The 13,687-nt window shown below is 52.6% G+C and overlaps 1 protein-coding gene across 9 annotated transcripts; it reads right to left on the bottom strand.

Moving 5' to 3' along the window:
* Nucleotides 1–210: 210 nt before the first annotated feature.
* Nucleotides 211–13,348, bottom strand: St6galnac4 (ST6 N-acetylgalactosaminide alpha-2,6-sialyltransferase 4). Of its 9 annotated transcripts, none has more exons than XM_017592115.3 (6): nucleotides 12,838–12,978; nucleotides 12,350–12,450; nucleotides 9,858–10,043; nucleotides 4,916–5,328; nucleotides 3,506–3,613; nucleotides 211–2,222 (listed from the first exon to the last, which is right to left on the bottom strand). In XM_017592115.3, exons 2-6 carry the CDS (start codon nucleotides 12,359–12,361, stop codon nucleotides 2,033–2,035), a joined length of 909 nt encoding a protein of 302 aa, XP_017447604.3. In that variant the 5' UTR covers nucleotides 12,362–12,450; nucleotides 12,838–12,978; the 3' UTR covers nucleotides 211–2,032. The 9 variants fall into 9 exon arrangements, with proteins under 9 accessions (XP_017447604.3, XP_063140383.1, NP_001386309.1 ...); XM_063284313.1 differs by having other exon boundaries at nucleotides 4,916–5,103; nucleotides 12,799–12,976; NM_001399380.1 differs by having other exon boundaries at nucleotides 12,799–12,939.
* Nucleotides 13,349–13,687: the final 339 nt, after the last annotated feature.

Genomic DNA, 13,687 nt, shown 5'->3' with positions numbered 1-13,687 from the left:
CTACCGAGCCAAGGCTGTAGGTAAAGTTTTCCCATCATGCTGTGCCCGCCTCTCTGATGTCCCCCCCCAATGTACTTTAAACTTGTCTGGATTCATGACTTTACCTGTTTTGCAAAACTATAAAACTTCATGAGACTGTACATGAAATTTGGGCTGACATAAATCTCTGTTCCTGGACACGGTCACTCAAAACGGCACCAGAGAAAAGGATTCCCGCTGGGATGAGAACTTTTTATTATTATTTTGTTGTTGTCATTATTTTGCATTGATACCACCTATACCAGGGTGGGGCAGGACCACCCAGGCAGAGGCCACCCCATTTAAATGGCGGCTTCTGGACACTGAGAGCCAAGTGTGTTCGAAGCCCCAGGGGTACCCCAGCATCTTTGAACTCACGCAATCTTGTGAGGTAGGAGCTAGTCTACCGTCTTTATTGCCAGGGAAAGTGGGGTCAGGCCTGTTGCCAGGAACCCCCGTCTTACCCGATACGCACTGATGCCCTGTTCCTACTCACAGCCCCTCGACACCACCAGATCTGAGGAAATGGCTTGGCTTCCAGCCTGCATCCCTGGCTCAGAGCTTTCCCTCTCTGCTTTCCTTCCCACTCATGAGGCTTCAGGGCCACCTGACACTGGATGGGAGCAAGGGCAGTGTTGTGGGCCAGATGCCAGGTCTCTAGTCACTCCTGGGGAAATGGGTAGGAGGGAGAGTGGGCTAGGTCACCAGAGTCCTTAGCATGATCGGTTCTGTCATTTGTGGGATCTGGTACAAAAGGAACCTGAGAGGTTCCTCATTAAAAACAAAACAAAACAAAACCAAAGCTTAAAATAAGGAATTTCAAGTTTGTAGCAGGAAAGATTAGGCTAAGTACGGGGCTCTGGGGGACTGCACAGGTTACACCCAGAAGGTCCTGAACTCTGAAGCTGAGAGCCCAGGGCTCCATTCTTCAGTCTTCCAAAGAGCACAGGTAGTGCTCTCTGGAGCCTGACAGCATCCTAGCTCAGCCACCTCGAGAAAGCTAGCCCGGGATACACCATCTGTATGAAATAAGCACCAGCTCCCTCCTCAGGATAGCATCACACCTTCCTTAAGAGCAGGATGGTGGCTGTGTTTTAGCACTGAAAAGCAAAATTCAGAGAACGGGCTGGCCCTGAGGTCACTCCTTCCCATGTAGCACCCACCCTAAGCTGCGTTCCGCCTTCTGTTTTACAAAGGAACCAAGTCCCCCAGTAAGAGACAGCTTGACTGGCAAAGACTTTGGAATCTGACTCATGGGGCAGGTCAGTGGCGTTGGGTGGAATTTCTTTCTCACCCTGAGTTCGCCCAGGCACTGCTCTATGCCTGCCAAGTGGGGGCAAGGTGGCTTTCCTAGGCTTGCACAGTCCTGTGGTCAGACCGTAAGAAGGCCAAGTTTGTGGGATGCTGGGGCTGATGTCTAGACAATGCAGGAAGAGCAGGCAGCCGTGGGCCTAGGGAAGAGCTGGAGGGTTCAGTCTGCCCTCCAGCGAACAAGTTACAGGCCTGTGTCCTAATCGCCATCCCACGCCTGTTACCACATAGATAGTGTCCAGAAAATATGCATTCACTGGCACACTCCCGAGACAGTCCTGGGAGGCTGACGCGCAAACACCCTCATGCCCATCAAATCCCAAATTCCAGAGTGCACCAACCAGGGCCACCAGCCTGAGAACATGGCACCATGTGGCTGGAGATAGGTAGAAGAAAGATGAAGACTGTTACGAAGCCATAATGCTGGTGAGGTGGGGTCATCGGCCCCAGGACAAAGGCCACTTAAACAACCTGGAGGTGGGACAAACCCCAAGATGAAGTGGATTCTTCTGGAAGCAGGGGTGGTACGAATGGCACCCTCTCCACTCCCCTTCAAGTCACAAGGCCTGAGATTCCTCCAAGTGCACCCAGCATTGGGTAACAGAGACCTGGTGTCAGGTAGAAGGTGAAAGTCATAAATGTTTATACTGGAGCGAGCTGGCCTGGAATGGGTCACAGGCCTGGTGGTCACTGGCAACAGGAACTACTTGGCCTTCCAGGACGGGTGGGCGAACACGATGGGCCGCTTCTTGGCCCAGCGGGAGAACACAGCCTTCTCGGTGATAAAGCGATGGGCGCTCCTCGGAGCCTGCTCGTGCAAACGGTACATCTGACACTCATCCAGCCTGCCCTTCTCAAAGTAGTGGTAGGGCACGGAGCGAGGACTCTTCTCACTGTTGGGAGGGAACAGGGACAGAGGTGGAACAAGGCCCCATCTCCAGGGCTATACCTTAGCTGTTCAGGCAAGGGAGACCCACATCTGGACAGGTGGCGCGGAGGCCAGCAAGTGAGGAGCCCACTGGCCTGGACTCAGAAACTGCTCCTTGCAAGCTGGAGTCCATCTGGACTGTTGCCCTACAACAGCCCCTATGGAATTGGAGTCAAAGGATAAACTCCACAGGTGGCAGCGCCTAAGCTCCCAGATCCAGAGCAGTCAGCCCTGCACGCCCACTGCAGGCCGCTGCGACACCGGCTGTGACACCGGCTAACCCTACCATTTCTCTCATACACTCGAGACACAGGTTCTAAAGGGAAAGTGTGAAAACCTGGGGCCTTCCCCAGACTCCTGAGTTATAGTAACATTGAAATGTAAGAATGTAACATATAGAATCCCATACCTGAACTCACAGTATTTAAGTAATACCACAACTAAATCTACCCGAAGTGTTTTATTCAAACAGATATAGGCTCCACGGGGTGAGCACTCCACCAGGTGGGTCTAACCCAAGGCCCACTTTGCCACATCTTTTTGGCAACTTAAATTTTTTTTTTGCATCTATTCATTACTTATTTTTATTTGCATGTGGGAGGGTGTTGGGGTGAGAGGCTGCCACAAAGTACACGTGGAGGTCAAAAGACATTTTGAGAGTCCACCATGTGGGTGCCTTTGGGATTTTTTTGTTTGTTTCGTTTTGTTTTTTTGTAACAGGGTTTTTCTGTGTAGCCCTGGCTGTCCTGGAACTCCCTCTGCAGACCAGGCTGGACTTGAACTCAGAGATTTGCCTGCCTCTGCCTCCTGAGTGCTGTATTAAAGCTGTGCACACCTCCTGGTTCTTATGTGTGAACTCTGTATTGGACAAGGTCAGGTAGCAATGTCTCAAGGTCAGATACACTGGCTACATCTGACCTGAGAGATGTACAAGTCTTTGCTTTGGTTTTAGTTTTTTAGAGAGACTCTCAAAAAGTGTGTGTGTTTGGGGGGGTGAGGGGGTAGCCTTGAATGGATGTGGAGCCAAGGTTAGCTCTGATCCTGATTCTTTTGTTTTCGCTTCCTAAGTGGGATTTCTATGCCCGGCTCAAGGTTACACTTTTTCCCAAAGGCCTGCACTTGGGGGTGTCTGTGCCTGGGTCACCCATCATGGAGCCCTCACAGCTCACAGACCCTCTGACTCAAGGTCTCACGCCTCGCCTCCCCCTCCTTCCCTGCCCCTACCCGCAGCCTGGGCGCCAGTCTAACCTGCAGTAGCTATCACTGACCATCCCGTAGACCACGATCTCCTCGCACAGCTCCAGGGCCAGAATCATGGTGAACCAACCGGTGCTAAGGAAGGAGCCTGATTGTCTCCTGAGGAGGATGAGACACGGTCAGTGGCCCCGCCAACATCCCCTACCCCCATGTGACAACTAGAAAGGGGTCCTGAGGAGGATGGGAATCGGCAGAGAGGTAGCGTGCCATCGGCAGGGGTTCAGAGGTGGAGTTGGACACAAACGTAGGCCTATTCAGTCTTGCTGCCAGAGCCGGGGATGACATCAGGGCTTTGGAGAACTCAACCTGGGGAGCCCACAGGTGCAAGAGAGCCGGTGGGTAAAATTGAGGGAGCGGTCTTCTATTTTAGCCCTGTCTCTCCCATAGAGCACCCAACTCACCCTTGAGACTCTCAGCTTCAGTGAAATGTGGAGATTTGAAGGTGGTTTTGGGGAAGGAGCCCTGTCAGCCTTGCCCACCCCCAGTCCACTGGGGTAAAGGTGCTGGGACAGCCCCAGGCCTCAGCTCTCTTGAGGCGGCAGCTCTGGGTACCCTCCAAGCAGAAGGTCACCCCCTCTGCCTCTCCTGAGAGCACAGGCCGGCTCACCCATTCACCCATTAACGAGGAGCACAGCCAGCACCTGCCCCGCCTGGAGCTAACACTTTCATGGAGGAAACATAAACAGAGCAACGTCAGATGCTGTCAGCAGCTAAAAAGACTGGGAAAGGTGTGGGATGCAGGCCACCGGGGTGGACCACTTCTGCAGAGGGGATGGTCAGGGAGAGCTTCCCTGAGGAAGTGATAGTCCAGACCAGAGCGGTCAGAAGGGGCCAATCACGGGAACTTTTGGAAGAATGTTTTAGGCAGAAAGAACAGAGCATGTGCAAGGGACTGCAGCCGGGGACAAGTCTGAACATCTGAGGATGAGGGACACGGCACAGGTATGGAGGTGAAGTGGTTTGGGATGTCCTGAGGGATTAGAGATGTGTGATACAGCTTAGAGCCTTAGTCCCAAAGACAGTTGGGATTTTTTGTTTTGTTTTGTTTTTCGTCTTCTTGCTCATTTTTGAGACAGGCTTGCATGGTCCAAGCTTAACCGAACTGAACTCCCTAAGAAGCTCAAGATAACCTTGAACTCCTAACCATCCTGCCTCTACCTCCTGAGTGATGGGATTATAGAGGTGTACAAGGCCAGTTCATCCAGTGCTGGGGATGGAACCCAGGGCCTCATGCATGCTAGGCAACCATTCTGCCGAAAGAGCCACATGCCCAGCCGGAAGTAACTCTTACTTCGGTTATCTGGAATGGACCTCAGAGACTACCTCAGACCTTAAAGTGCTTCTAGCAGAAAAAGGCTTTCAGAGAAGGCAAGCTCCAGATGCCAGGGGTCCCCAGCTCACCGGTTCTTGCCCGTCTCATCTTGGAAGATCTGGTCGCAGTAGGCCATCATGCGCTCAGTGAAGGTGTACACTTGCAGGCCTGGGTACATTCTGGTGAGCTGAAGCAATGTGCGGTAGGTGCGGCCGCCCAGCATCCGGTCCATGTGCCTGCCCTGGCCCCACACCACGTAGAGCGTGTCTCGGGCATGCTGGAAATAGTGTGAGTAGTTACGCAGCAGTAACGGCACACTCGTGTGCGAGATCACGCGCAGAGTGCTGCGCTGGCCCACGTCCTCCTCAAAGCCCACAGTGGGTGCCTGGTTCATGCGGAGCACGCACTCCGCACCATCGATCTGAGCACCCAGGCCCGAACCCAGCATCTGGCCAGAGCTGGACACCACCGCACAGCTGTGGCACAGTTCTCGGGTAAGCGGCTGCAGAGACGGAAGCAGAGAGAGAGAGAGAGAGAGAGAGAGAGAGAGAGAGAGAGAGAGAGAGATCAGGAACCCTCCATGCCAGCTGCTCTCTTCCTGTCCCCCTCACCTCCCCCACCACCATCATACCCACTAACCTGTCTGATAGTTGGATCAGTTCCAAGGACGAAAATCTACCGTGGGTTTTTTGTTTTTATTTTTTTAAATCTGTGTAAGCGCTTACGGGCAAAGGGTGTGGTGAAGTCCAGGAGGTTGCTTTTAGGTGCCTTCCTCGATCACTCTTTATTTTCTTGAGACAGAATCTCTGACTGAACCAGGATTTTGCTAATTCTGCTAAACTGGCTGGCGAGGCGGCCCCAGCCTCACTGTGCTGGCCTCGCAGCATGGGATTACAGGTGCATGCTGGGATGCTCAAGACTGGACTCAGGCCCTCATGCTTCATGGGTCAGTGAAACCAACCTCCCCAGGGCCGAGGTTGTTTTTGGGTTTTGTTTTGGGGGGCGGGACACGTGCTACAGAACCCACGTGAAGGTCCTAGGACAGCTTGCGTGAGTCAGTACCCTTCACCATGGGAGTTCCACAGGGAGAACTCAGGCCATCAGATTTTGTGGCAAATACCTTCACCCGTTAGGTCACCAGGTTGGCCCCGGTTTTCATCTGTAATATAAAGTCTCACTTTCTTACTCAGACATGCCTTGGACTTGAGGCATTTCATCTGCTTCGACTTCCCAAATGCTGGGACTGTAAGTGCCAACTGCCATGTTTGCCTACCTGGCAAACCAGACACAGGAAAACGACCTTCCCAAGCTTCCTTATCAGCCATATCCAGCACTGTTACCGTTCCTAAGCCCTAAAATGTCCCTACCTTGTACGGACCTTGTCAAAGTTACAGGAGCAAATATTTATAAAGTTTAGAATGGCCCCTGGCACTGGCTGCAGGTGCATGTGCTAAGTAAACAGGAACTTCAAGCTCTTTAGAGTCACCTCGGTCCCTTCCTGCCCTGCCCAAGCCCAACCCATACCGCACAGTAAGAGGGGCTTCCATGTCCAGCCCATGCCAGTTTTGGTTTCTGATTCTCAGCCTGAATCCTGGCTCTATCCCTCCTAGCACCAGGGCCCAAGGTAAGGAGGTGTCACCCTTCGTCTGGGAAGTGGGTGAGAAAACACCTGCTTGACCCTCTTGTGAGAAAGCAACAGAAAAGGTACAAGGTAAGAAGGATCTGCGGGGGGGGGGGGGGGAGCGCTGGAGAGATGGCTCAGTGGTTAAGAGCACTGACTGCTCTTCCAGGGGTCCTGAGTTCAAGTCCCAGCAACCACATGGTGGCTCACAACTATCTGTAATGGGATCCGATGCCCTCTTCTGGTGTGTCTGAAGACAGCTACAGTGTACTCATATATAATAAATAAATACATTTTTTAAAAAAAGAAGAAGGAGGGGCTGGGGATTTAGCTCAGTGGCAGAGCGCTTGCCTAGGAAGCGCAAGGCCCTGGGTTCGGTCCCCAGCTCCGAAAAAAAAAAAAGAAGAAGGAGCTGTAGGGCAGGGCCCAGGATGGGCTTGGGGACAGGCTGCCCATGCCAGGAGGTCCTCTCCAAGCTTCAAGCCTCTCCTAGCACTTCTAAAAGTCAGAGAGGGCTGCAGAGGGGCACGAGAGGACGTCTGGACGAGAAAGAGTTCTGTGTCACCATGGTGAAGGCTACCCAGACTCTCCTACTTCTGTCAAAACTCACTGGCTGAGCCTTTAGTTCCAGCAGGCAGAGGCAGGTAGATCCGCTGGGGCAGCCTAGGCTACAAAGCAAGTTCCAGGCTGGCTAGGGCTGTATAATGAGACCCTGAACTGTTTCCTTGTAACTGGTGAATTCTATTACAATCTGCCAACTGTACACCCACATGCCGTGTGGCTACACATCCATGTGGAAGCCCAAGGTTGACACATAGTGTCTTCCTTCAGACAGGGTCTCTCACCATACACCAAGAACCTGCTTTGGCTAGTCTTGACTAGCTGACGTACCCTCCGTGCCTCCCCAAAGGAGGGATTACACCAAGTTACCATGCCAGCCTAGCTTTTTGTGGTTTCTGGTGATCTGCACTCCAAGCCTTACACTTGCAGGGCACACACTTTACGACTCAGCCCTTTCCCAGATCCCGCCCTGCTTCTTTTAAGTGAGGTCTTGTGTACAGAGACTGTCCTGGGACTTCGGTGCTGGAACTGCAGATGTGAGCTGCCACCCAGACCTCAAGCCCATTAAGGGCCCCGTCTCCTGTTTATTACCACCGAAGAGGCAGACACCAGGCAGCCTGAATGCACACACTCAGAGACGATGGCCAGGGCTCCCACGAAAGTGCTGGGCCCTCACCTGGAGGAACTCAAGTTTATAGAGGCATGTAAAAGATTAGTTCCACTCAATAAAAGACATTGTGAAATCCCACTGAGGCCTCTTTTTCTGATAAGATGTTGATTTAAGAACTCATAAATCAATTTTCTGTGCTACTGTATTAAAAAAAAAAATAGTGGGGCAAGCCCGGGATTTGGGCATTTGGCAGGACAGTCAGTTCAAAGTCATCTGCCACGTGGCAGATTCCAGGCCAGCCAGGGCTATGGGAGACCCTCTCCCAAAAAAGCAGAAAACAAAGAAAAAGACAAGAATACTTCCTCGTTGGGTCTTGTCTGGGCCTGTCCTCTCTCTAGTGACCATCCATCAAGGGTCGTCAGACTGGCGTTTTCCCTCGTTACAAGAGAGGAAAAGGTATACATGCTGACATTCAAAATCTGGATTTTCCACTTGAGAAAAACAAGTGGAGGCCGGGGAGAGGGGTCAGGGGTGCGCTAAGGACATGTGTCCAATCTCGGACCCTGAGAAGGAAGAGAGGGAGGGGTGGAGAGAGGGAGGACGGGAGGTGACTGAACTGGGCACTGTGGCATGAGCCTGTAATCCCAGCACAGAGGAGGCAGAGATCGGTTGATTCCCTAAGAGGCACCGGTCAGTCTAGCCACTTAATTCCAGGCAGTGAGAGAACTAGTCTCCACCAATCGATCATTAATCAATCGAGCAATCGATCATCAGTCAATGTGGACAATGCCTGAGAAACAAAGGTCGAGGCTGACCTTCCACACATCCAATCCACACACACACACACACACACACACACACACACACACACACACACGAAAGAACTCTGGCCGCACCATGGCAGACTGGATTTGTTCATCCAGACACCCTGGCTCTTGTCCTACCCGGTCATTCTTGGGCAGAGGAGAGCTCACCCTGCTGGGGGTTTTGTTACCTCCGTTTCAGTTTAGTGTTGGCCCTGGGCACTGATCTCAGAACTCGACCTTGCTAACACACGTGACTGAGCTGCAGCCCCAAGCCAGCCCAGCCCAGATGTTTTCATTTCTCCATCAAATCCTCACACCGCAGCCCTGCATTGTGTGTGCACTGTGTGCTGTCTGCCAGTCACCCTTTGGATCCTTGGCACAATCCAGCATAGGCAGGGATGGCTTCAGTGGCCCTTTATACATGAGGAGGCTGAGGCTCAACGGGATGGGCACGTGACAGGTCTCCAGCAAGCCAGGGCTGCAGAGCATGGCCCTCAGGCCACCAACCTAAGAACCAGAATCGTAGTGCCAAAACCTATAGGCCTTCCAGGGACTAAGCCACTACCCAAAGGCTATACATGGACTGACCCTGGGCTCCAACCTCATAGGTAGCAATGAATAGCCTAGTAAGAGCACCAGTGGAAGGGGAAGCCCTTGGTCCTGCCAAGGCTGGATCCCCAGTGAACGGGATTCTTGTGGGGAGGGCGGTAAATGGGGGGAGGATGGGGAGGGGAACACCCATATAGAAGGGGAGAGGGAAGGGTTAAGGGGATGTTGGCATGGAAACCGGGAAAGGGAATAACATTTGAAATGTAAATAAGAAATACCCAATTTAATAAGGAGGGAAAAACAAACCTATAGGCTTTTGGGAGCCAGTAAATGTGAACCGAGACCACATGGGGCCTCTGCTATCAAGATCAAGGTTGTGAATGTCCCTGTGCCACACCAGGTAGAACAAATATGAAGAGGTGGACACCATGGGCACGAGTCATGACTGTCTTGTCACTCTAGGACCCCAGTGTCCCTGTCTCATGACTCCTGGGACCATACATAGCCTGGTCCTATGCTGGCTCTTTCTCCTCAGCTGCCACACCACGGCAGACTTACTGCAGGAGCTCAGTCGTGTTTGATGAGATATGGTATGGAGACACAGAAGTCCGAAGACAGGTTATCCCAGTGGGCAGCCCGCCACCCTGGCCGTTTTTTATTCCCAGCATGTACTTGGGGTACTCAGGCAGCATCTGCTTGGTGGAAACCCTATCCTCCTAGACCTTGAGTGCTCGGAGTGGACAAGAGTGACTGGCAGAAGCCACACAGCTGGTGAGCAGCAAAGTTAAGCTCAGCGTCCAGGCCGGCTTGCCACCAGTCCAGTTCCCACTGTTTCCTGGAGCTGGTGACCTGCTGGCTCCCTTAGCATTGCCTGGCTGACTCACCTTCCCATCTGGCACGCTGCTGTAGCCCCTGAAGTGCAGGGGCCCTGGCACAGTGGATCTGGGGGGCGCAGGGAGGTGGGGGTCCAGGCAGGTTGCCAGGCAGAGGGGCAGGCAGGCCCAGCAACACAGGAAGACATAGAGAGCGGAGAGTGTCAGGGAGCATAGTATGAGGAGCAGAAGGCGGCCCTGAAAGAGACGGTGATTATGTACCTGTGGGCTACTTGTGGATCACACCCAGCCTCCCCATGTAGAACCTCTATATGGCTCCACTGGCGAGACTTTCTCCAGGGATGCCTAACTCTTGGCCCTCAAATCTAGAGACAAGTCCCCTAAGTCCCCTCTTCCAGGACAGGACACCCAGTTGGGATGAAGCCTCTCAGAGCCACACAGCGAGGGGGCAAGTTCCACATTGCAGAACCCAAATTCTCACCTAAAACCCAGATATATCCACTATGCAGTCTGGGGTCTCAGTAGCCTTCACCCCAGGCCACTGCTACCTTCATGGCCCTACCTCCATCACCCTACCTGCAACTGACCCAGAGTGTCCCCTTGGCTGGCAGGACAGTCCAGGAGCTGGAAGGGGGCTTGAGGAATGCATCACTTAAGTAATGCATTCAGGGGCTGGAGAGATGGCTCAGCGGTTAAGAGCACCGACTGCTCTTCCAGAGGTCCTGAGTTCAAATCCCAGCAACCACATGGTGGCTCGCTATCTGTAATGACATCTGATGTCCTCTTCTGGTGTATCTGAAGAGAGTGACAGTGTACTCACATAAAATAAATAAATAAATCTTTAAAAAAAAAAATGCCTTTAAGGACTGGCTTGGTGGTAGCGGTGAGCTGTGCTTGCAAAGGACCCAGGTTCCAAGAGGCCAGGTAGGGTGCCTCACAACCACACACTATTTAGACATGTAGATAAAACAGATTAATTAGATAGAGATATAATAATAATCTAGTAATCTAAATATCCAATCTGATAATAAAAAACAGATTATGGTAACTCATCCCTTGTTTGAGGCAGAACTGTTACAAGTTTGAGGCCAACCTGGGCTACACAGTGAGTTCCAGACTAGCTTGGCCTACAGACTGAGACGCGGCGTCAAAGACTGAAACAAACAAACAGAAAATGCTTTTAATAGTTGGGACGCCGCTCCTGAGAGACACAGCCAGAATACAGCAAATACAGAGGCGAATGCCAGCAGCAAACCACTGAACTGAGAATAGGACCCCCGTTGAAGGAATCAGAGAAAGAACTGGAAGATCTTGAAGGGGCTCGAGACCCCATATGTACAACAATGCTAAGCAACCAGAGCTTCCAGGGACTAAGCCACTACCTAAAGACTATACATGGACTGACCCTGGACTCTGACCTCATAGGTAGCAATGAATATCCTAGTAAGAGCACCAGTGGAAGGAGAAGCCCTGGGTCCTGCTAAGACTGAACCCCCAGTGAACTAGACTGGTGGGGGGAGGGCGGCAATGGGGGGAGGGTCGGGAGGGGAACACCCATAAGGAAGGGGAAGGGGGAGGGGGATGTTTGCCCGGAAACCGGGAAAGGGAATAACACTCGAAATGTATATAAGAAATACTCAAGTTAATAATAATAAAAAAAAATAGTTGGGACGCTTCTGCTCAGCCACTCCCACTTCTTGAAAAGACAGACCAAAAGCCACTGGAAGAAGCCCTCTGGGCCAGTCACCTGGGGGCGGCCTCCTGCACACTTACTGAAAGCACATGGCAAGGTGTCTGCCATTGAGTGCTGGGCCATCCATCTCAGTACCTGTGTGACTCTCAGAACTCTAGTTTTCTAGGCCCAAGGCCATTCCAGAGGAAACACTAGGAGCTGGCCAGTATGCCCAGAAACCCAGAGGTGCAGAACAGTCCCCAACACATCCTGCCAGCGGCCTACCCTTCCTTGTCTGTCCGTAAGCCACATCAGTTTCTAAAAATAAGTCTGCTCTGTGTGGCCAGCTGTCCAGGAGACGGGGTTCACAGCTCCTAAGGCCTCTGGCTCTGCACAACAACTGGTCCACTGCTCACAAGGAACCAGAGACTTTGACTCCGGCAATGGTAATTAGTCTCCCCACTCCAGCACTCAGGGCTCACTGGTAAAGACCTTAAAGACAGGGGCAGCTGACCTGAGCCTTCACACTCAGTGTCACAACCCCTCTCCCAACTGGGTGACACGGAGTTACTTCCATTTCTAGGTGAGAACAAACTGAAACCAAAAGGGGAAGGCACTGGCCTGGGGTCAGGAAGCCTCAGGAGTGGAGGGGTGAAGGAGCTTAGGATCAACTACCAGGGCTGTGGGAGGGACTCTGTGCTAGGTAGGACATGTGCTTAGCATGTGCATGGCTCTGAGCTTCATCCCAGGACACCAAAAGGAATTGGGGATCTCAGATCACTATAACTCTGGATGTGGGAAAGTGGCTGCATATCTCTGCCCAGATTGTCCCCAAAGCCTCAGGTAACTTTCTTTCTTCCCTGTCACTTACCCGGGCCTTCATGCTGTCTCTGCACTCAGCAGTCTGGAGGCTGCTGTCTCCAGAGCTTGGGATGAGAAAGGCTCGAAGCTGGTCCCAGAATATGAGGGAAACTGAGGCAAGAGACAAATCCAGGTCAAGGAAAATGGGCCCAGTAACCAAAAGCCTTAAAGTCTCCAAGCATGTGACAACGTGTCCCATCCTAAAGGCCGTGGGTTCAGAGACCTTGCCAAACCAATCCCCATTGTTCAGATGGGGAAGGAGAGGCAAAGAAGAAGCGCTCTCGGCTCAAGGTCATCCACTCGGTGAGAGGCAGGCAAAGAAAGCCAGGAGTCAGAAAAACATCTTCCCCATCCATCCCACCTCTCTACCGCGGGGCGATGGAGAGGCCTGGGGCGGAAAGGATGTGGGGTTTTCACCATGCTAGCTTCCACCGTCCCCTCCCCAAGCTGAGCGCTAACCTAACGAGCAGGTTGGAGTGCGCCGGGGGCTCAGGATGCGCTGGTCGGAGCTCCATGTCCAGTGGGCCTGGCCAGAGGGGCCGGAATCCGGCCCCGGGTAGGAGGCGGTCCTGCGGCCGCAGCTTCTGAAGCCTGGAAGCTGGAGCAGCTCCGCCGGGGGCGTGGGAGGGGCCTCCGAGAGGGGCGGAGGCTTTGCGCTCAGGAGGCGGGGCCTGCGCAGTGGCGGCGAGCGGTGCGTGGCTGTCTCAGAGACCTCCGGGCTGGGGGCGAGGTCTCGACGTTGAGGGCGGGGCCTGTCTAGTTTAGCTTCCCACTCTAGTCCTTGTGTGGTTGTAGGGAAGACTAGAAGAGATCTCCAGAAGGTTTGAGCCACCCCTGTAATGACTACCGGTCGTGGAGACTGGAGTTTCTCCATTTCTGTATTACTCGGGAAGTGACAGGGGACAGGAAATGAAGCAAGGGCTTCTCTTTAAGCAGCCCTGGGTTTCAGGCTGGTTGGGTCGTCCGCTCAAATGAAATGCAAGGTGTGAACTTAAATTTGAATTTCAGATAAGCAAGGAAGAAACATGTTTTTGAGTCAGGACCCCACATATTTCTAGCGGGTTTCAAACTCACGGACATCCAGCTACCTCTGCTAGAGGACTGAGAGCTGGGATTGACAACTCCTGTTGTTGTTGTTTTGTTGTCTTTGGTTTCGTTTTTCAAGACAGGGTTTCTCTGTGAAGTCCTGGCTGTCCTGGAGCTTGCTCTGTAGACCAGGCTGGCCTTGAACTTACAGAGATCAGCCTGCCTCTGCCTCCCAAGTACTGCAATTCAAGGTGTATGCTACCACTGCCCCGGCACATTTTGTGTTGATTACGTCAACATACCCTATGCCTGAAGCAGGTCC

The sequence above is a fragment of the Rattus norvegicus genome, chromosome 3, assembly GCF_036323735.1.
Source record: "Rattus norvegicus strain BN/NHsdMcwi chromosome 3, GRCr8, whole genome shotgun sequence".
NCBI classification, from domain to species: domain Eukaryota; kingdom Metazoa; phylum Chordata; class Mammalia; order Rodentia; family Muridae; genus Rattus; species Rattus norvegicus.
The sequence above is the reverse complement of the archived record's forward strand: the minus strand, read 5'-3'. Positions and strand labels throughout refer to the sequence as shown.

Coding starts and splice junctions, on each gene's coding strand:
- St6galnac4 (XM_017592115.3), bottom strand. Junction 5,329..9,857: donor GCAGCGTGCCAGATGGGAAG/GTGAGTCAGCCA, acceptor CCGTCTCTGCAG/CCGCTTACCCGAGAACTGTG. Junction 2,223..3,505: donor GTCAGTGATAGCTACTGCAG/GTTAGACTGGCG, acceptor CCCTCCCAACAG/TGAGAAGAGTCCTCGCTCCG.